Source organism: Capsicum annuum, chromosome 3 (assembly GCF_002878395.1).
Source record: "Capsicum annuum cultivar UCD-10X-F1 chromosome 3, UCD10Xv1.1, whole genome shotgun sequence".
In the NCBI taxonomy this organism is placed as follows: Eukaryota; Viridiplantae; Streptophyta; class Magnoliopsida; order Solanales; family Solanaceae; genus Capsicum; species Capsicum annuum.
In genome coordinates, this window is record NC_061113.1 from 248,635,092 (window position 1) to 248,658,607 (window position 23,516).

Sequence of the window (23,516 nt, forward strand, 5' to 3'; positions counted from 1 at the left end):
CATATAGCTAGCCTCACAACTCGCAGATCACTAAAACAGAACCTCCTTCCTTGTCAATTTAGTCATAGGGACTGTAATAGAAGAAAATCCCTCAATGAACTACCTGTAGTAACCTACCAACCCAATCAAACTGCGAACCTTAGAAGGTGACGTAAGCCTAGCCCAACTGCGAATAGCCTCAATCTTGGCTGGGTCTACCATAATACCTTCCTTGGACACTACGTGCCCCAAGAAAGCTACAGACTCAAGCCAAAACTCACATTTTGAGAACTTGGCATAAATCCTGTGGTTTCTCAAAGTGCGAAGTATAGTCCTCAAATGCTGCTCGTGCTTTTCCTTACTCCTCGAATAAACTAGAATGTCATCAATAAATACTATCACAAAAGAGTCCAAATATGGCCTGAACACGCGATTCATCAGATCCATAAAAGCTGCTGGAGCATTAGTCAACCCAAAAGACATCACCAGGAACTTATAATGACCATAACAAATCCTGAAGGCTGTCTTAGGGATGTCCGCAGCCCTAACTCTCAACTGATGGTAACCGGACCTCAAATCAATCTTAGAAAACACCGCTGCACCCTAAAGCTGATTAAACAAATCATCGATCCGAGGCATAAGATACTTATTCTTCACAGTAACCTTATTCAACTGCCTGTAGTCGATACACATACGCAAAGAGCCATCTTTCTTCTTCACAAACAAAACTGGAGTACCCCAAGGAGATACAGTCGATCTGATAAATCCCTAACCCAGAAGATCCTGAAGTTGAAAATTCAGCTCCTTCAACTCAGCAAGAGCCATACGATACAAAGCCATAGAAATAGGTTGGGTGCCAGGATCGAGGTCAATAATAAACTCTACATCATGCTTAGGAGGAAGGCCAGGTAGGTAGGTCGGAAATACATCAAAAAACTGGCGAACAACAGGGACAGAGTCAAGTGGGGAACTTTCAATACTAACATCCCGAATATATGTAAGAAAAAACTCACAACCCCTCGATATCAGTCTCCTATCTCGAATTATGAAATAATCCCTGTCGGTGCGCGGCTAACAGAACCCTGCCACACAACTGGGGTATGCCAGGCAAAGCTAAGGTAACGGTCTTAGCAAAATAATCCAAGACCGCACGGCACGGAGACAACCAATTCATGCCTAGAATAGCGTTAAAATCTACCATATCTAGGACAATAAGGTCAATATGAGTATCAAACTCTCAAATAGTAACCAAACAAGATCTATATACTCGATCCACTACTAAAGAGTCAGCCACTGGGTAGCCATACGTAACCGCACAGATAAAGACTCCCAACATAAAACCAATTGCGATGCAAAATAAGTAGAAACATATGGAAAGATGGAACCAGGATCAAACAAAGTAGAAGCTAGCTGATGGAACACGGAAATCGTACCTGTGATCACAGTATCCGAAGCCTCAGCACCTGATCTACCTGGAACTACATACAAGTTACCCTGTCCACTACTAGACTGGGTACCTGCCCGACCGCTTGCCCTACCTCCCTGCAGATCACCTCTAGAACCTTAGGAACTACCTCTACGACCCTGTACACCACCCCTACCTAATGGTGGCACTGATCTAATCGGCTGCACAACCAGAATTGGACGCTCAATCATCCTACGTCGAGGACACTCACAGGCGAAGTGACCAATAACTTCGCAGTCATAACATGCCCCGGGCACCCTGCTCTGACTAGAAGGTCCAAAAAATCCAGAATAACCACCCCTACTCGACGATCCTGATTGAACAACCCTCTGCGGCTGGCTGCTACTCTGACCACTGGAACTATAATAGACTGGTTGACCCTTGTCGGATATCTGAAGTAATGCCTGAACTGCCCGACTAGGCTGACCCTGATACTGAGAAGGTTGCTGATGAGGGTACCAACTGTGAAATCCTCAGCTTGAGGACTGTGAACCACTGTAACTACCCTGGTAGCGTGGTCTCTTATCGCTGCCCCCTTGGGCATCACGATCCATCTCCTTTTTGGAATAAGCATGCTTGGCTATCTCCAAAAAAAACTTCCCTGAAGTCACCAAACTCTGTGTAGCTCTACGAAGTGGCAATCTTAATCCCCTGACAAAGCATCGAATCTGCTCATACTTCGTATCCAGAATCATAGTGGCGTGTCTGTCTAACTCATAAAATCTTGCCTCATACTCAACCACCGTCATAGAGCCCTGTATCAATGTGATAAACTCATCCCGGAGACGCTCACGCATGCTACGAGGCATATACTTCCCCAAGAAAGCCTCAGAGAACTGAGTCCAAGTCATTGGTGGAGATCCAGTTGGCCTGGAATACCACCACCTCACTGCCGTGTCGAACTGATAAGAAACAAAGTCTATTCCTCGTGCCTCAACCAGCCCTAAATTCTGCAATCATTGCTCGCAACTGGATAGGAACTCATAAACATCCTCTTCTGGGGTCCGATAAATCTAGGTGAAGTTAATCTCAAAAATCAACCCAAAATCTTCTGCTCCTCTGTAGACATAAGTGGCTGGGCTACTGCCGGCTGTGGGACTACTGGTGCTAGAGGAACCTCTACCCTAGGCGCCACTGCCGCAGGCTGTGCCCCTAAATCTACACCACCCTGTCCCTCTGGTTGAACTTCCATGAACGGTGGACCACCAACTAACCCCAATAACTGAACTAATGTATCCCGAATAACTGAAGAAGATATAATGCCAGATGGAGCCTGGGCTGCCCCCTGGCCCACCTGCTTATGCGGCGGAATACCTGGAGCTATCTTAATCCCCGGGCTATAATAGGATCAGGTGCTGGATCCCTGACCTGATCTCGATAGGGGCTGCTGCTCTACCCTGCCCTTGATATCTGGGTCGACCTCGACCATAAGATAGAACTTTAGAAGCAGACTCGCGGTCCCAATCCCCTGTTCTCGAACCTCGAGTCTTAGCCATCTGCGTAAAGAGTGAACCAATAAAAAAATTACAACTTAACCAGACTCAACGCACAAAATGGATCAAGAATATGAGATTTTTTCCCTAAAAATGCTCTGTAGCCTCCCAAGGATAGGATACAGACGTCTCCGTACCGATCTGTGGGACTCTACTAAATATCGGCTCCAGTACTAACAATACCAGTGTGACCTAAGCTCTGATACCAACTTGTCACGATCCAATTTCTCAAATCATGATGGCGCCTACCTTATCCCACCAGTAAGCAAGCCAAACCATAGCCCGGAATGATAGATAATGGGCTATTAGGCAGAGACAAAATAAAAGATAGCGTATGATAATAACAACCTCAATAATAAGTGAAAACTAAGAAGAAAGAATATGTATTATATTAAAACAAGAGGAGGAAAAAGGACCAGCTATACAAATAAATCTCTCCCAAGACCTGATAAGGTCAGTACTAGAGCCACTACTAACAGGTACCCAGAGTACTAGACAAAAATCTAAAATGTACACAAGTAGTCTCGAGTGAAAAAAGACTAACTAGAGTAGATAGAGGAGGATCAGCCTCGGACGATAGTAATCTCACCCCGCTCGAAACCAGCACTTAAAGGTTGGAACCACGTCAAAGCCAACTGCTAGTACCTGGATTTGCATCAGGAAAAAGATACAGAAGTATAGTATGAGTACCAAAAACAGCGGGTACTCAATAGGCATCATCGACCGACTGAGCTTAATACAAAAAGGTGTAACTACAATGCAAGGACGCAATCTGAGTTATTAGTAGATAGGGATGGAAAGGCAAACAACTACCAAGCTATGCAACAGCTGTAAAGGAATAAACTTGTACAATATAAAAAAAATTAATGATGCAGTAATAACAAATAAATCAAACATATCCTAATTGAGCCCCTATAAGCCCGCTAGGCACACTGAAGAAGACAATTAACCCAACTGTATCCCCATAAGCCGGTGAGACACACAAGTGGTGAAAGTAAACATAAATAATCAGATGCCGGACTCGAACCGGAACTTAGAGTAACCCCAACTATAATCGGATGCCGTACTCGAACCGAAGCTCATAGTATCATAATAATCAATTGCCGGACTCGAATCTGAACTCATAGTAATCATAATAGTCAATTGCTGGACTCGAACTGGAACTTATAGTAACCATAACCCACCGATAATATTAAAATCCATATCATAACAATATAAATGTCTAAATAATCATTCATTAATCTTAATTAAAAAGGGATAAATTCAAGGTTTTGCAATTTAGCTTCACGTTCTAAAGTAATAGATGCTATATTATGCTAAAAGATAATTTTTCAATATTTACTAGAACGGGGTCCTAATCCGAATAAATAAGACAGTTTATATAAATCAAATAATATGCATCTACCAGTATCTATTCAAAGTTAGCATAATAGTTCACAATTTTGGTATATAAGCTCAATCTAAAAGTAGGTAAACCTAGCCTACCAAGACGCCAAAGCTAGAATATCTGTCCGCGAAACCTCCGAATAATACTAGTAGAACCCGAGCCTGAATAATGGATTTGAATAATTAACTTATATGAAATTTTATAAGACTTGCCAAGAACTTTAATTGATTTTCTAAAGAAGGATGAAAAAAACAGAAGCAAACTGAGAAAGGCCAATATAGAGATATAGACGTCTATATGTATACCCTCAGAAGTTCACTCTTCTTTTTTTCTACTTCTAAAAGTCAATAGACCATATATAGTATATAAGATATATTTGGTCTAAATTTTGGACACGTGGTAGCAACATGTGGTCCATTATTTCCCACGTGTGTGGTGGTATTGCCACATCAAATAGTTTTCTACACTGCATACATATTGGGGTATCGCATAAATTCATGATAAAAATAATTATAATACTTTAAATATATCATAACTAATAGAAAATTATTTTTAACAAAATCATATTATATAATAATAATATTTTAATATTTTAAATTTACGATTTTCGCATAAAATATTAATAAATCACAAAAAATTTATTATAAAATAATATAAATATATCATGACTTAAAGAATTTTATCAATATCGAAAATATTCTATAAGGGTACTAAATTATATTTCTACCAAATGCCAAATTAAATTAAATAATCCACGATACATTTAGTTAGTACTAAAATTATATGAAAATACAGGAAAATGGCTGTAAGGGTCATTACATTCCCAGAATACTAAACTGGTCGGTGCAGTGTATAAGGCCTAAGTATAAATCTTTTATGCCTGGCATGTTCACTAAGGTAATTCTTTAACTTTGTAATTATTTTGTTTATTAACGTCGTTTCATTTGTATGCAAATATTTTATTTGTTTATTATTCCTTCCAGCATTCTTACAAGAATATACAACCTACAACTGATGAAGTTAGGAGATTGAATTTGTCCTTTTTAAAAGATTTTGAGATATGTGATCCAACAACTTATGCTTCGACATCTAATTCTGGAAAGTTGAAAAGGACATCAGTTGAAATTCAACAGCATGTTGGTACGATTGTTGAAGAATTTGGTGATTTCAGCACTATACTACTGCGGAAAATCCTCATAAAGGCTGGTTTTGAATCGCCTGTATCGCCTGACCAACCTTTGAAGAAAAGAAAGACTGTTATGTTTGAGCAAGAAAAGAAAACGGTGATGGATAATGATACATCTGGATCTGGTCATACAGTACATCATGGATCTGATTTGTATCGTAAAATGTATAAGGATGCAACAGACAAGGGAGAAATTGGTGTGTCTAAAATTCAACATCACCATCATGTAGAAATTGATGTTTCTCCGCAGAGTCACCAGTACAAGTTTGTTCCTTCATCATCCACACAGCCTGAAGGAACTTCTAAATCAAGTTTAGATGGAGATGAAATAAAGAATTACATCAACGAATGTGTAAGTTTAGTTTCTTCATCGTACATTTTATCAGAATTGCATGATTTGTTTCTACTAACTTTTTTTTACGTGATAAGTTTGCTGAAACGATGACCGAACTGGTTGCACTAATATCAAAAATATATGTTGAGGTTGTCAAAGCATTGAAGAATGAACAAAATAAGCAATCACAGGTATAACAAGTTAATTTTATTATATTTTGCATAAAGTTGATGAAATCTTCATACATTCAGATTTTTGTTGTTATACAACAGGACAAAATTGATGAACAACAACAAAGTCAAGAAGACGGATCCAACAAACGGGATCGACAACATAAATCTGATATGCAGGTACTTTTTCTCACTTATGTTTTTCTTTTACTATAAATCAACATACTTAGCTTATCAAAAATAAATGTTGTTTTTTTTTAAAATAGCATGAAGATTATGATAAAGGATCACAAAACGATATGGAAGTGTTCGTGATGAAGAATCTAATAAGCAGAACCTTCTTGAAGAGCAAAAATTGCTAGTATTTTTTTCCTGAATACTTTTTACGTACTAAACTTGTGCAGTTTAACTATTCATCATACATTAACTTGAATGTATAATGATCAGTTATACATTAAACTTTCTACATCTTCCATTAGCAAAACACATGTTATTTATGAATTTCTTATCTAATAATAATGTCATTTACACTTACTTAAACAACATTATTCAAGAATCACCGAAAATGAGTTTATGAAGGACTGTTAATTAAAGCGACTTGTAATTTAATTTAGGATGTGAATGCAGCCGATAAAGACGCAGGTCGTGAGGATAATTTTGAAAATGAGGACTGTTCTAATTTGCAAGCTTTGGAGGTATCAATATTTATACATTTAAACAACCCTCATACATGACTAACTGTTGTTTAATAACTTACCATCACAACTGTTTGACATATTATATTAATTTTCAGATGTATAAGTTAACCTTATACATTTGTTAATGTAGTGTAGATAATAACCTTACACAGTTATAATTTACCCTCATTCATAACTAACAATTGTTTAATGTTGGTTTGATTTATATTTGTGAAAGTATAAATGAACATCATACAATCAGTAACTGTTATGTAATTATGTCAATATATAAACATCCATCATACATGACTAACAATTTAGTGATCTACACGCTTTCAATATTTTGCACATTGTTTAACAGTTGTCTTAATAAATACAAATTTTTATCTACATGCAACTTGGTTAATGATAATTAACACATAAATAACAGGATGAGATTATGACATATGAAGAAGAATGTAGCGATGAAGAGTTGGGAAAAATGATAATTAACACATAGAAGATTTGCCAGTATTCTTATGTCCCTAATATCGTTTTATTACTACTATAAGTTTCTATACACATGTAGTTTCTTCTAACTTCTTCATATTAGGGCAGTTAAATGTACATAAAACATTCAATTGAATATATCAAGAACAATCATACATCCAACATACAAACTTTTTCATTAACATAAAGGTTGTAGTTCATGATTAACATCATACATATTTATGTTTTTATTGCCATAAAATTGTTTGTGCATCAAATATTACATCATTTGTTACTACTGATATATTTATATATTCAAATGCACCCATTACATATAGAAATTTCTTATCACGGGCGTTAAACTTCATCCAAAAATTTTACATTCTACTTTGAATAAATGTTAATACACGATAATTGTTATTTAATTTAGGATGTGAATCTAACCGCTAAAGAAGATGTTATTGAAGTGAATTTGAATAATCAGAAATCTACTGATGTGACAGATGTCCAGGTATTTTTTTTTTGCTTAACGCTTACTTCTTTTTTTTACACAAAAATATCGTTCTATGTGTTCGACCTTGTAAAAGTACGTATTGGGACTTAAGGTTAATTTTCTGGTGCATATCAAATTTTTCTGTGAATTTGAACCAACTGGAATGTATTGATTTTTTTCTCTACTGCATATCAAGTTTTTTCTGATATTGATGCTGTCATGATTTCTAACATAAATGTAGTAAGCATTATTATATTTACACATTTAGATATTATATGTATACATTACAAATCTTTATGTGTTCACGTAGGATGAAGTTGGTGGGACAATAACTGATTCAATACAATCAGCTGTAGATACAATTTTATTTGGTCTGTCAACACCTTCGACTATAAAGTCATTGGATGTTGGTGCTTCAAATAAAATGACCGAAAGACACTGGGACCTTCCAGACAGTAAGATTCCACATGACTTCCCTAATGCTCAGGTTCGGGAGCTTCAAGCGTCAAAAGAAAAAGCACCTTCTAAACGAGAAAGAAAGAAGTCCATGGTTTTAAGGTCACCATACATTTCAAAGTATGGTTCTGGCTCCAAGGATGCAGTTGATATCGATAAAGAGGAGAAGCTGAAGTATGCTTTTTATGGGTACAGCATCAACCAAGATTTGTCTAACGAATTGATGATTGATTACTCCCAGTGGATTGTCGTAGGATTGCTGAAAACTCATTCTGCCAAGTAAGAAATTTGGTATTATATTTTTGCCTAACAATACTTTGCCATCTTAATCTAAACAGTTACTGTCATTTGTAATCAATGATTATTTTACATGAAAGAGACGGACAACCACTATCGAGTAAATGCTTCTGGGTTAGGTTTTAGACAATTGGACTTTGTCGTTGCATACCCACAGTCAAAAAATTAATTTTACTTGATGTCCGAACGCAAGACATGCTGGAACGATGAGGTAACTTATTCTAACTATTATCCATATCATAAGTTCTTTTGCTGATACTTAATATTCAACAATAGCATAACATAGCATATATTAAAACATATGTATAATAACATATTATACATGTTAACCAGTGTATGATAACATATCATACATGCAGTATTTTTCATTATCATTTCTTCAACTTTAAGCAACATTTCATGTATAATAGCTGTATATCATACATCTACTAAACAATTAAGGTCGAAGCTACTAATTTTTTTGATTCATTTTTACTATTTTACCATGCTTTTACTTGTAGCATGTAGATGTGATCTTCAACCACTTGAAAAATAAATTAAAGATTCAGTTGGGTGATAATTATAGATATACAACGACAAGTTACTTCTTTAAAACATATGTTGAGAAGACATATACTCGCTATTATCCAACGAAACCGACAGTTGACCTATCCATGCATCAAGACTATGCAGAATTAATTGTGGTGGCTAAGAATGAAGATGTTATTGCTAATATAATTCAGGGATTCTGTATGCCTGCTGGATTACCATGGTATATGGTTGATGAGGTATATGTTCCAATTAACTGCAGTAAAAAATTTCATTGGGTATTGACGGTGATTGTTTTGAAGGAAAGATTAATACGTGTGTATGACTCACTTTCAAGTAAAAGGAAAAAAGAACCTCCAATTGAAATACAAAAGCTTGCAGTTATGCTTTCAACTTACTTGTCATACAATGACTTTTATGATAAGACCGAGCGAACTAACTGGCTATCACTTGAAGCTTACAAAGGAAAGATTAATCAGCAAACTAGTCTTGTAAATGAAATACCATTTGATGTTGACTATGTGCAAAATATCCCACAATATGCGTCTGATAGTTTGTAAGTAAATTACAGTTTATTTTTCATGAATAATAATGTTAGAATTGATTTACTGATTATTATTATTATTTTTTGAATTCAGGGACTGTGGCGTAGTTGTGTGTGCCTATGCAGAAATATTAAGTGAAGGACTGCAAGTTCGTTCGTGTGGGTTTGATTCTGCATGTCAACGTGCATGCTATGCTTCCTTATTGTGGCATTACGGAATGGAAAAGGCAAATGAAGGGTACACGAGTGATAATGGAGATCCGCCTCGACCAAGGAAAAGTGTTATCGAAGAAATTGAAGCAAATGGAATTGTTACTTTAGAGTAGCAATGTTTTCTAATTGTTGGCATTGATAGAAATATTTCTTATTTTTGGTGTTTAATGTTACACATTTCCAGTAATACTTTCTTATGGTTAATGAACATTTTGTATATGTCTTCTTCTTTTTTTGAAACAATTGATTAGCTGTTGCTTACACAATACTGTTATGATACAAAGTTTTTCTTAATTGAAATTGAGTTTGCCTTATATTCTTTTTTTACGACGTGTACAAACAAAAAATAAAAATATATTGCCATTGCATTTGAACACATAATATTTTTACTGTAACGTAAATTTTTTTTCAGGTAAAACTACATTACACTAATTATTAATACGTTAAATATATGTTACACATTACATATAGTATCCTGTTGTCACACTTTATATTTTCTTAAACAAAATTTTCAAACATAGTTTATCAGAATCACTTTTATAAATTATTACACAATTTCATACAATGATATAAATGTATAATCTAATTTATACATTCTTAAATGAACAAAATCATTCTTTATATAAACGTGTAACGAGTAACAATTAATATTGAATAGAATGACATTTTTCCTGTGAAAGATAATACACCAGCACAACGTATAATGCTAAATCATACATTTCTTACTCAGTAAATACTAATGTATAACAGTTCATACAGATTATGTTTCAACTATTTTTTAAGCGAATATTATATTTCCCGGTCAACATAACACATGTACCAATCAGTTGAAAATTACAGTGATATGGTTATGAAATATGATAAACAAAAAATTATACAATCTGTTCAAATACTATTAAATATTAAATAAACAAGTGAAACTCAAATAGCAACCAAAAAACTTAAAATTAATTGTTCCAACTTTCCAAAGAAATATAATTAAACTGATTATACTATTAAAAACAAACAAACCATCAACATGTAAAAAAAATATTATCTTCATCATCATTCCTTTGGAAAGAAACCACAAGTCCTACGATTGTGACCGGCTCTTCCGCATTTACCACAACGGTTTGAATTTGAAGACAATGATTCACTAGATTTCAGATGTCTTCCTTTTTTTGGCCTTCCAGGAGGTCTTCGATATTTGGGCGGCAAAACTTCTTCATCATCAACAAAACATGGAACATTTCAATCCTTCTTGTTTGGCATTGGAACTATAGGGAATTCATATGTCTTCACTATGGTTTGTGGCCTGTACAATTCAGCGCAATAACGACCATATTTCTTTACATCCACATTTTTACTTTTTAATACGGCAATTTCATGTGGAAAATGTATTTCATCAATTTGATATCGACCACAATTGCACGTGCCACGCTCAATATCTACAATGTACCTCCGTCCCGAATCATAAACACAATAAAGATAGCTCCCTGCTGGTTTAACCTGTTACCAAAAGGCATAACATGTTTTAGATGCAAAAATATTAATATACACTTCATATAAAATAAAGTCTCTGTTCCATAATTATTTTAACACATACCGTCATCCGCAAAGCTTTAACACAATTATGAGTTAGAATTTCTTCAAATCTTCTGCCAAGAGTTGTATTTGTGTACGATGCAATTTCGTTGTTCTTACAATTCCATGCATCAAATAAGATTCTAACTTCCTCTAGAAAACCTAGAATAGGAAGTTTTCTACCTCAACCAAACAACCATTAATACATTCGACTATATTTGAAGTCATCATTCTACCTCTATTTACTGGTGAGTGACACCTAGCCCAGTTTTCATACCCAGCTTCCTCCAGATATTCCTTAACTCTTTGATCAACCTTAGCAACCTTTGAAATAATATATTTAAAATCTTCTTTTTTTATAAGATTTAGCCATGGAATAATAAAGGTCACTAAGTCTATCTTTGCTTTTCCTAAAATGAGTGCAAACGTTTTTCCATAAATGTCATATACATGCTAGATGAGGAACATTAGGATAAACAATGCTTACACCTTTTATGATACTTTCATTTCTATCTGAAACAACACACATGTTGTCTCTTTCACCAAATGCCTCTCTAAACTTTTGGAAAAACCAAATCCACGCGTTGTCATTCTCCGAATCAACAACATCGTAAGCTAATGACAGAATACAACCTACCTATAAATTAAAAAAGTCAATCATTTAAAAAAAATATATAGTAAATAACAAAAATTTACCTGCACAAAAATTTAACAATGTATAATATAAAATAATATATAGTAAATAACAGAATAAAAAAAAGTACAACACAAAAAAAAATTAAATGCACAATACCTGGACCATCTAATGTGCTTGCTGATACAAATGTTATGGACCGCTTAAATGTGTCCCATCAACAACAACAATAGATCTACAAAATTCAAAACCCCTAATCATCGGACGCAATGCAATAAACAAGTATTTAAACTCGTTATCTACTGCCTTATGCATCCGAATGTGCGATTGGGGATACACTTGGTTCAACATATATATAAAATGGGGCATTTTTCTATATCCATCTGATGGTCCACCTCTAAGCATCGCAATCTCCTTCTCTTTTGCGCACCATGCTTTCATGTCGTTAATGTCGACTTTGTAAATAGCTTTCATCTCTTCGATAATGTCCGCGGGGTGTGTATTCTTTTGTGATTGATTAATTTTGGAGCAGTAAATTCACTCACAAAATTACTTGTTGCAACCACATTATTCAGCACTCGGTCCCTAAGACAGACACTATGCTCCAAAACAAATGTTTTAATCACAAACAATTTCGATTCATTCATACAAGAGGCCTTCATGACCCACTGACAGTCTTCGTTACGACAAATGAGTACATAGCTTCATCAAAATATAAAAATTTAGTCATTGTATTAACTAAAAGTATTAATCTAGCGAATAGAAAGAAAATAAATGTATTCCAGCAACTGTCCAGTAATATTATACATATCTCTAAATGTATAATATGAATTATACATTCATTTTTTAAATAATAAAAAATAAATAATACAACACATTAATCAAAGAATAAAATTTCATAAAGTATGTATTCATGTTATCAGTACATATCTGTAACAACTCATAAAAACTTAATCAATATATAAAACAAAAATATTAAAACATAACATATTAATAACAAAAAAACAAAAACTTTCAATGCCACAGTTATATTATACATATCTCTGAATGTATAATTTAAAAATTTTTTAATTAAAAAATCAGTAATAACAGACAAACGAGTTCACAATCTATTAAACCAATGCATCATACATTTCTTCACCTGACACGATTTAATTATACATTAACCAATACATAACAAATCACATTATACAATCGTATGATAGCATTACCTATCAACAGTTCAAAAAAATACACAACATAAATTTCTTAACATAAAAAAATCAATATGTTATAACATCAGGAGATACAAATGATATCATACCTTTTTTTGTCGGATCGTTTCGTTTTTGTGTTGAATCCATTCGCTATTGCGTATCTTAACATTACTGAAACAAGAGTTTCCTTATCCCTGTATATCTGACTCACCATTATTTCAGTATTCTTGCAATTGGTAATGAAGTTTTTAACTTCCATTTCAGGCACATATAGAGCATACTGATTATTCGTTTCAACAACTGTTAACGCAACTTAATCATATTCACTACCCTCGATACACATTACAGAATCAGTGGCTTTATCAAAATCTATTTCACTATTGGCTTTATCGCAACTTGAAATACAAAGCGAAAAATTAACCAAACCAGCAAGTTGTTTCTTTAACTCAACGTAAACCCTCACTCCATTGTCGTTTCTTATTACAATTGGAGAAGAGTTTCCTTCAACCGCATATTTCACTTCAATTTTTTTATGCACTTTGTCTATATCCAACTCCATGGCGATAGTAGAAATCAATTTCAAGGAAGTAATACTTTCCGAAACAATTATTGCGTCACTTTTGTATGACTTATAACTAGTTTCTGACTCCCAAATTTCAGAATGCCGCAGCAATATTGGGATATTCATGATGCTTTTTGAATTTTTGAAGAACGTATGTAGAAGTATTTTGTTGCTTTATGGGATTTTTTTTGAAGAATTTTTTTGCAGCAATAGAACTTTTTTCGTTTCCAGATCTTCAATCAAATAAATCAGAAAATAAAATTTGACTTATATAATTTTTTTTTTTTAAATTCAAATTTCAGTTACTAGTTTTATATATGCGTTAAAAATATCTAATTATTGTCGTTAATTAAGGAACAATGATATAATTAAGGATATCAATTTCCTTAAATTTAGGAATAACAGTTTCATTATACATTCCACCAATGTATAATGTGTTAACAATTGTTTGAGTATATTTGCCAAAATTCGAAAGAGAGAAAATAAGAGGGGATTTTGTGTAATTACTTTATTAAACTAGGGGATTTATGTTGTTTATACTTTCATTTATTTTTGGACTGTGGTGTCTTTAACTAAGGATGGACATGATTTGGGTCAACCCGATATTTGAATCAAAATCTGAATCTTATGAATACTCGATTTGGAAAAAAATGATTTTTCTAACTAATGAATATATTTTTCACCCAATTCATACATAATACATCACAAACTAGGTCACTTACTCAACAACTTTGTCAACAAATGGAAATGAAAACTAGAAGTTATACTTAATCCAGATCCGTCAGTTATGTTGGATTAAAACACTTATTGCAAGAAATTACCTGAAAATGTGTAGTCCCCCATGACCAAACCGTTAAAGTTAAAAAAATAAAAGTGTTGCCCACGAGGGCTGAGGCAATATTTGTTCAATTTGGGGTCGATTGTGTCAGGGTTATTGCCTGATTTTCTTATTAAAATTGATTTTAGTTTTCTATTGAAAGAGAATAAAAGTATACCATAATTATTTTTATTTTTTCTTAAAAGAAAATATAAAACCTTTTTGTATTTGTCAAATCTTGGAGGAAAAGTTTTGGACATTCATAAATAAAAGAACCCTTTCTCATACCATAACACAATAACATCCTTATAACATAACATGATAATATCCATAATATAGTCATTAAAGAGTTTTATTTAGGGGGAGATTTTCTCGTAATAGATTTTTTAATATTAGTTTTTCATATGTAGTTCATTTGATCAAATCATATTAATAATATGTTTTTATTATAGTTTTCTTTGTCATCTGAATTATCGTGTTTTATAGTTTTGTAAACTTTAAGCTTTCGCATGACGCTCCCTCGATTTCGAACTCAACAAATTGGGACATGTAATTTGAAATAATAGTTTGGAATCAGATTGATTTGTGGTAAGAGTTTCCAGGTAGTCTTACGATCGAACGTTTATGTCTGACATTGTCATTGTATACTTTTGTTGGTTGAAAGACTGTCGGGGAAGGAGAGGGACACTGGGCAAGATCTGTGTGCAACAAATATTCCACACAAATGGAGGCACCTATCAAAAAGACTTAATCGGAATATGCAATTTAGATTTTTTAAGTTGTATTTTTTCTTATAATTAACATGAAAACCCCACAAGTGTAACAACTAAAAAAGAAAATTCAATTCTTATATAATCTTACTAGATGAGCAAATCATAGTTTATCCATTTTAAGATATATTGATAAGTCGGATATCTTCATGTTGCTTATATAAATAAATCTTTGTGATTACAAACTTTTAAATACACAAATCTTTGTGAGTACAAACTTTCAAATACACATAATTCTCTCTCGGCGCATGTTAGCTAATGTGCACCAGCCATGGGGAAGAGGGCTCGTGCTCTATCAAAAAGGCGATCATGGCTCAGGTAACAACGCGACTTCTCAAGGGGAAAAGCAAGGCAATCAATCCAATGAAGGGGAGTTGTGGTGAGGGTAATTGTGTGGGGAAAACTAATGAAATAGTAACGAAGGCGATAAGTAAGGGTTTAACTGGTAACGCTAGCTCACAGCAGGAAGAGAGCTTGAGTGATGAAGACGATTGTGATGAAGTTAGTAGTAATAATGGTGAGATTCATCATTCGGGCAAGTCAATTGGGGCGGATTCAGCTCAAATTACTGGAGCTATAGTGCAGAAACAGAGCATCGTGCAACAATCGAAGGTTGGGAAAAAAGATGGAAGTAAACTGCAATTGCGCAGTGGAATTTGACGATGGAAATTATGGCTACTCCTGTGGCTAATATGATCGGAATGATTAGTGGAACTAAGTCCTGGTCAGATTTAGTGGAGGAAGAGGAGAAATGAAATCTAGTGAAACAGGATTCGGGGTGGGTTTAAACTGGAGTATGTAGCTCTAGATACTGAATCGAATATTGTAAAGATCGACTTGGAAGATATAAGCTCGGAGATACAACAATATTGAAGATGTTAATCTTGTTAATAGCGCCAATATTTTGACTAGAGGAATCTCTACAAGAAAGCAGTAAAAGAAAATTTAGAGAAGACATGCCAACAACATAAGATTACAAAAATGACCGAGAGGAGACTGCACATCTCCAAGACTGCAATTGTCTCCTTGGAGAATAAAGGAAGAATAGGGTCTGCAGCTGTTGAAGCAAGAGAGAAAATTGTATTGACAATTGAAACCTGCATATACATTTGGATGAATTATTTAAGACAACTCTTCGGCAAGAAGATTGATTTTTCGTGTGGAAGTGAGTTAACGTTGACACCAAAAATGAAACACTCATCACAATATAGCACCAAACACTACTCTACATAGGAGCCACTGCTATACAGAGAAACAGATGTTATTCCAAACTTATGAGGTTCATGTAGGCAGATCTCTACACAACAAGATAAATTTCAGCAACTTCCTCGCATAGCACACACCTCATTTCAGATAAATCGCGAAAATGTCAACTCGAATGCATGTGAAGGAGAATCATACCATGTGTGTCCTTATAAGCTTCTCTCTTTCAATTTCAGATCTTTTAGCAATATCCAGAATTGAACTTTCAAGTACAGCTGATCCCTTCTCCCAACCAGCCTTTTTATTGCAATGTAACGCAATAAAAACAGAGAAAATATCCACAAAGTGATTCTTAATCATTTCAGCAAGAGGCTCACAAGCAACCTACAAAAGATGAAAACATTGAAATTTCAGGTATGGAACAGAACAGTGTCTAATTGCTGAAAATATTCAAAAGAGAATGCATGGAACTTGTTGTATAAACTGATAAGCACCACAAGAATACTAAAGAAATCATACAAGTACATGACTAACTTAAAATAGCAATTGAATGAAAAATGACTACAAGAAACTCCAACCTTCGCAATCCCATTCATGTTGGAGATGTCTCTGCGCAAGAGTAAAAATGAAAGAAGCCAACGGCAGCAGGATTGAATGAAATTGATAGGTTAGGTCAGGAACATCCAGTTTTACCCATGTTTTTTTCCTGTGTTTTGAGCAAGAGGACAAAGCTGTCAAAGGAGGTCACAAGAAGAACCCAAGTGAAAAGCACCAGAGCATGGGCAATAGAGACATCAAAGAGGCATATTGATTTTTGTCCAGCAATTCAGACAGCATAAGATCATCTCAAAAGCAGTGAATCACCTCACAGGGAGAAGTGACATAAGGTCTCAACCTTGTACAGATTGCCAGAAGCAAGGTGGGTTCTCTTCCTCCTCTAATTCGAAACTGCCCCGGGGATTGGGGAACTAGCTACAAAGAAAGCACAGCATGGAGCCCAGTACACCAGATAGTAAATTTAGCAAGCCAGTGTCACGACACTACCCGAGGCCCTGGCCGCGACAGACATCCCAAACCACAAAGGCCCGAGACACCCCTCTACCTCCCCAACCCACTAGTGATATTGTCCGCTCTGAGCCCAGGCTCGCACGGCTTTAAAACGCATCATTAGGGAGTAAGACTTTCTCACTTATATACCTAGCATTCCTCCTGTGTTTTGCCGATGTGGAACTCCTTCCTAAATTGGGGTGTTACATACACCCTCTTTGTGGACTCAGCGTCCTCGCTGAGGTTTGCCCCACCGAATGAGCTTTGCCTACACTCAGGATTGAGGTTTGCCCCGCTTTATCGGGATTTGCCTACACTCAATTTGAATTTTGACCCACATCGACAGGGACGACACAGGAGCGTTTAAGGGTGTTAAGTGGGCCGGGCCGGGTCAACTCGGAACCGGCCCTTTAAATTTATCCGGGTTGTGGGCCGGGCCGGGCTCAACAGTAAAATTTTTAAAAATAGCCCTAACCCGGCCCACTTAATCCAACCCGGTTAAACCCACCTAAATCCGGTCAAACCCGGTCAAATTTTTTTTTTCAATATACACTATATATACTCACCTATATACATTTTAAATATATTAAACAATATATATACACTATATATAGTATATACTACATTAAAATTTAAAAAATATATACACATACACAATTACACATATATACATATACACATATATACACACCATTCAATGTATATGTACTACTTTAAAGTTTAAATAAAATATACTACAATATATATATAGAGGCTCAAGACTTTATCACCTCGAGGATACGAAAACATGCATGGAGGACCCGTTTTGAGCATGCCATTAAACAAACCCGTGTGTGGAAGATTGCATGGGGGCTTACATTTGATGCCAATTCGAGACTACAAGTTTTGAAGTGTGACCCCATTGGTTTTGGAGCATTGAAGAAGAGCCCTTCATTAAGGGTATTTTGGGGATCGCACATGTTAAAGAAACAACCCATGACCTCTCCTTTCATTAAGGATATTTTGATCCATTATACTATGAATAAACTAGTCTATATATAGTCTCTTATTAGGTTTTTTCTCTTTAGTTGTTGAAAGATGAAAATATGAGACATTGAAAATCCTCTCTCTTGAGAGTAGACCACCTTAGTGTAGTTCATAGCTAGAACTTGGACTAGCCATTGTAGCTTAGGGCTTGGAAAAACCAATATTGTTCTTTGCTTGGAAACAGTGGATCTTGAGGTGAGTTGATTCCCTTGGCGGTCACCGTAAGAACTTGGTGCTTGCTAACGTATTTTGTAGAGGTTTTAGAGTTTAATAAACTCTTTAGTTGCTAAATTATGTGTTCTCTTTGTGTCAAGTTACCTATCTTCTATTTCATTTAAGTTTGTGTTTGTTGTTTCCGTTTGGTGTCTTGTCGTGTGGACTGTTTTACGAAGATTGTGGACTATTTTGTGCTCATTTAGATACCGTTTGGTATCATTTGGTATCATATCCTTCATTTATTTCGTTCCCACGAGATCAATCTTGGGTTTGTTCACTCAAAAATTAAAAAAAAAAGTGTTGAAAAGCTGAAAAACTCAAAAATAGTAATCTGTCCACGTTTTTGTGTTTAGGCCAAAATTTAAAACCTAGTTTTCTTGTAATTTTGGTGTGTTTTGTGTGCTATAGTATTAGATATTTGTTTCCTAACATTAGAAGAGGTGTCCAAGGTCGAAAATCTCACAAAAAGAAGTTATTCTATGGGTTTGGTGTCTTGGCCGAAGTGTTGTTGATGTTTGGCCAAATTTGTGTCTAGATTTAGGTGTTGTTTTGATTGTCTTTATTATTTCTTGTGTTGGTTTTATTTCTCTCTAACACTACTTGAGTCTAACCCAAGTTCTTGAGCAAAAAAAATTGCAAGTTGTTGCGGGAAGAGTGGACAATTTTGTTGTTTTTATTGTTAAGTTCTTGTGTTGTGTTGAAGAAGTCTTGTAAAATGTTATTGTTTGATCCAAATTCAAAGGGAAGAGAGTGTGGGTTCTTGTTAGTATTGAAACAACTTTCAATACATTAACAAAGGAAAAAAAGAACAAAAGATCCCCTAAAAGTCTTCATACCAAAAGGGAGTAAGTTCATTTTTCTAGACAAGCCAAAAGAGGAAAGGGGGACAAGACCTCTACAAGGTTGTCTTGCCAAAAAGGTGAAAGTTGGTCAACGTTTGAATTTTGAAAAAAAGAACTTAAAGTCTTGTTTGTTAACCTATCAAAACCGAAATTCCCCCCATCTTTGTGAAATTTGAGCAACCAAAATTGTGAAACAAAAATTTTCAACTTCAACAATATTTTTTGTCCATCGACCAATGGTCGAGTGCCACGTCATCGATATCTCAAGAACGTTGGAATTCCTAGTTTCACTTTTTTGATTCTATTGGTTTCCATTTTGTTGGTTCTCATACTAATTAGCAAACTAGTATATACCTACTAGATTGTAGATTAGTTTTTTAGTACGTTTTCTTTAGTGTTAAGCGTTGTATTTTGTGCTTTTCTCGTTTATAAGTCGTAGTATTTTCTTTGTTTCAAGTTCGTAAGTAAATTTTATTTTTGTGTCTTGAGTCGATCAAACAAGAATCCATTCCGGCCGTCAAGTAGTATTGACATCCTATTGACTATCGGAGTATAAGCAACTTTTAATATTCGCCGCTCTAATTGTGAGAATCACAAAGGTGGGTGTATATGTTGGTGAGGAGCTTTTACTACTAATCTTGTTTGTTCATTGTGTAGGTATAAAGGTGATACAAGGGGAATATATCTTCGATAGCCGGGGATTATTGTGACTACAACATGGGAGACTATGATTATAGTGAGGGGTTTTATGGCTACGAAGTTGAAGGAGATTGCAGAGGCTATGAAAATATCCATGATCAAAACTTGGGCAGATTTGAGAGTTATGGTTTTGAGGAGGAAAATGAGGTGAATGAAGTGCCTAGTGCTTATGGTGAATTTGGAGTTGATGTAGGACCTCGTGATGGATCTTATGATGACGTTGGGACATGTGAGGAGTTTTACACTTATCACTCCGAACCTAGATTTGGTGTTAGGTATAACCTTTTCGTTCGCAAAGTTTATGAGAGCTATGATGAGAGTACACGTGAGGAGTGTAAAGATTCATATTCTCCACCTTGTAGTACTTCTTATCAAGGTCTATATAGTGTGAATGGTTATACTAGTTCTAGTGGAGGTTGTCCAACAAGAAGAAGAGGGTATGCATCTCCAAAACCGAGGGGTACTCGTTTTCTTTACAATGTTGATCCGAGAAGGAGTGTACACTCTGGAATAGTGACCATTTGTGGGATACCGAGATGCCTTGTTGTGTTAAATAATAGGTACTATAGAAACTACATTGTTCCATCCATGGTTGACTACTTGGGGTTGTTTCGCGAGTCTTTACTTGTTCCATACTTCTTGGACGGATTTAAGGTTACCGAGAGGATTAAAGTTGTCTTCTCCCAATTTGAATACCATGATGAGGTGTGGTGCGATATTATTCCATCGACATACGGTCATGTATGCTTAGGTGCCGATTGATTTGTACAACATAGAGTTCCAAATGTGCAAAATTGGCCAAATATTATAAGAGACTGGTGGGAAAATCATCTCGTGACATACATGCTGCCCCAGCTGCAAAGAGAAGTGAATACTTACTCTAATTCAAATGCTTATGAGAGAAAAAATATTGAGAAGAGTAAAGGTGTGCAAGGTGGTAATCCGAGAGTGAAAAAAAGAGAGGTTGTGTGGAGTGAAGTGAGGGGATTGACACCAAACCGAGCTAACATTGTTTGTCCTTCTATTTCTAAAGACATTTGTGTAGGTACCGACATGGCAAGTGAAGGAGAGCAATGCCGAGGTGAAGTTGCTCCCCAATCTTGTGGAGGTCCTTCACAACACGGCAAAGGAGAGTCGACTCAAGAACTTTAAGGTAAAATAGCCAACTCTTACACTTTTGTGCATGTGAATGATAATTGTGTGGCTAATAGCACATTGAGTGTGAGTAGTAGCTTACTTACTTGTGAGCCTAATGATTCTTCACCTTTATTGATGATGTACATTTTGTGAGTGTGGATACACTAGTCGATCCTATTGATGACCAAATTGACTCTTCCTATAAGATCAATTTATGTCCACCTAGTGTTGAAGCCTATATGTTGAACGGAAGTACATCGTCTTATGTAATTGGTGTTGATCAACCTATTTGTAAAAAATGTCCACCACTTGAGTATGTGTGTGATGTGATTAATCAAACTCAAGTGAGTGAAGTATTTGAAAAAGTTGGTCAACAAAAGGGGAGTGAACTGGAGGAATCTTATGCTTGAAACCGCTTTGCAACTTGATATTGATCTCTTAGAGAGTGAGGAACTTGCTTGTTCCAAATCTGCCCGTGGGTTGGATCATGCACTCTTTAGGTATAATGTCTTGTTTGAAAATGATATAAACACTCCTAATGAGACTAGTGGTGAAAAAGATGGTATAGCTTACCTTGGAGGATATAACCTATATGTTAACTCACTATGGTGTGACAACATTCCTCCTAAAGATGAAAATCTTTTCTTGAAAGATAAGAGTACTCTTAAGGATAAGGAATTTTTAGTCTTGGAAGTTACTCCTTCTTCTACTTTGTTGACTTTATTGTTGAGAGTACTCATGGTGATGATTGGGAAACTAGTAGTGAGTACACACATGAGGGCACCTTAGTAGAAGTCGACTTGAGTAATACTTTTCTCTATTCTCTATTTTCTTTCGATGATATGTATGTTATTGTAGAGAGTATGTCATTTAGTTCGGGTGGAGACCACGAAAAGGGGAGTGTTGTCTAAACCCGTGTCTATGGCCACTCTTCCCATTTGACCCCGGTGCTAAATATGGAAATGGTGATGTTGGTGCACCCAACTTGTTGCTTGGTCTACGTGACAAGCAAAGTGTCACTCTTGGTGAATCCCATAACCAAATCCTTCGTACATCTTTCATTGAGTTTTTAATATTTCATTCAAAGGATCCTTGGCTATATTGCAAATATGTGCAACCATGGCATGTTGAGATGATTTATTGTGCTAACCCTAACCCTCATGCCATGAGGAGTTTGTATTTGTTTGTCCTCTCTTCGGTTTTGCAAGGTTTAGATTCGAGGTCGAATCCTTTTAAAGAAGGGGAGGATGATACGGGACAAATGACCATCTTATCTTTTGATGACATCTTTAGAGGCCAACACATAGAGGCTCAAGACTTTATCACCTCGAGGATACGAAAACATGCATGGAGGACCCGTTTTAAGCATGCCATTAAACAAACCCGTGGGTGAAAGATTGCGTGGGGCTTACATTTGATGCCAATTCGAGACTACAAGTATTGAAGTGTAACCCCATAGTTTTGGAGCATTGAAGAAACACCCTTCATTAAGGGTATTTTAGGGATTGCACATGTTAAAGAAACAACCCATGACCTCTCCTTTCATTAAGAGTATTTTGGTCCATTATACTATGTAATAAGCTAGTCTATATATAGTCTCTTATTAGGTCTTTTCTCTTTAGTTGTTGAATGATGAAAATATAAGACATTGAAAATCTTCTCTCTTGAGAGTAGACCACCTTAGTATAGTTCTTAGTTAGGGCTTGGACTAGCCACTGTAGCTTAGGGCTTGGAAAAGCCAATATTGTTCCTTGCTTGGAAACTGTGGATCTTGAGGTGAGTTGATTCCCTTGGCGGTCACCATAAGAACTTGGTGCTTGTTAACGTATTTTGTAGAGGTTTTAGAGTTTAATAAATTCTTTAGTTTCTACATTATGTGTTCTCTTTGTGTCAAGTTACCTATCTTCTTTTTCATTTAAGTTTGTGTTTGTTGTTTCCGTTTGGTGTCTTATCGTGTGGACTGTTTTGCGAAGATTGTGGACTGTTTTGTACTCATTTAGATACCGTTTAGTATCACATATATACGCTCTATTCAATGTATATGTACTACTTTAAATAAAATATACTACAATATATATACATTACAATATATATTGTAGTATATTTTATTTAAA

The 23,516-nt window shown here is 35.4% G+C and overlaps 1 protein-coding gene across 1 annotated transcript; it reads right to left on the reverse strand.

The window, feature by feature from the left end:
• Positions 1-16,016: 16,016 nt before the first annotated feature.
• On the reverse strand, positions 16,017-16,888 carry LOC107865955 (serine/threonine-protein kinase ATM-like). The gene is made up of 3 exons (XM_047408750.1): positions 16,634-16,888; positions 16,235-16,329; positions 16,017-16,152 (listed from the first exon to the last, which is right to left on the reverse strand). Exons 1-3 carry the CDS (start codon positions 16,793-16,795, stop codon positions 16,017-16,019), a joined length of 393 nt encoding a protein of 130 aa, XP_047264706.1. The 5' UTR covers positions 16,796-16,888.
• Between the last annotated feature and the right edge of the window lie 6,628 nt (positions 16,889-23,516).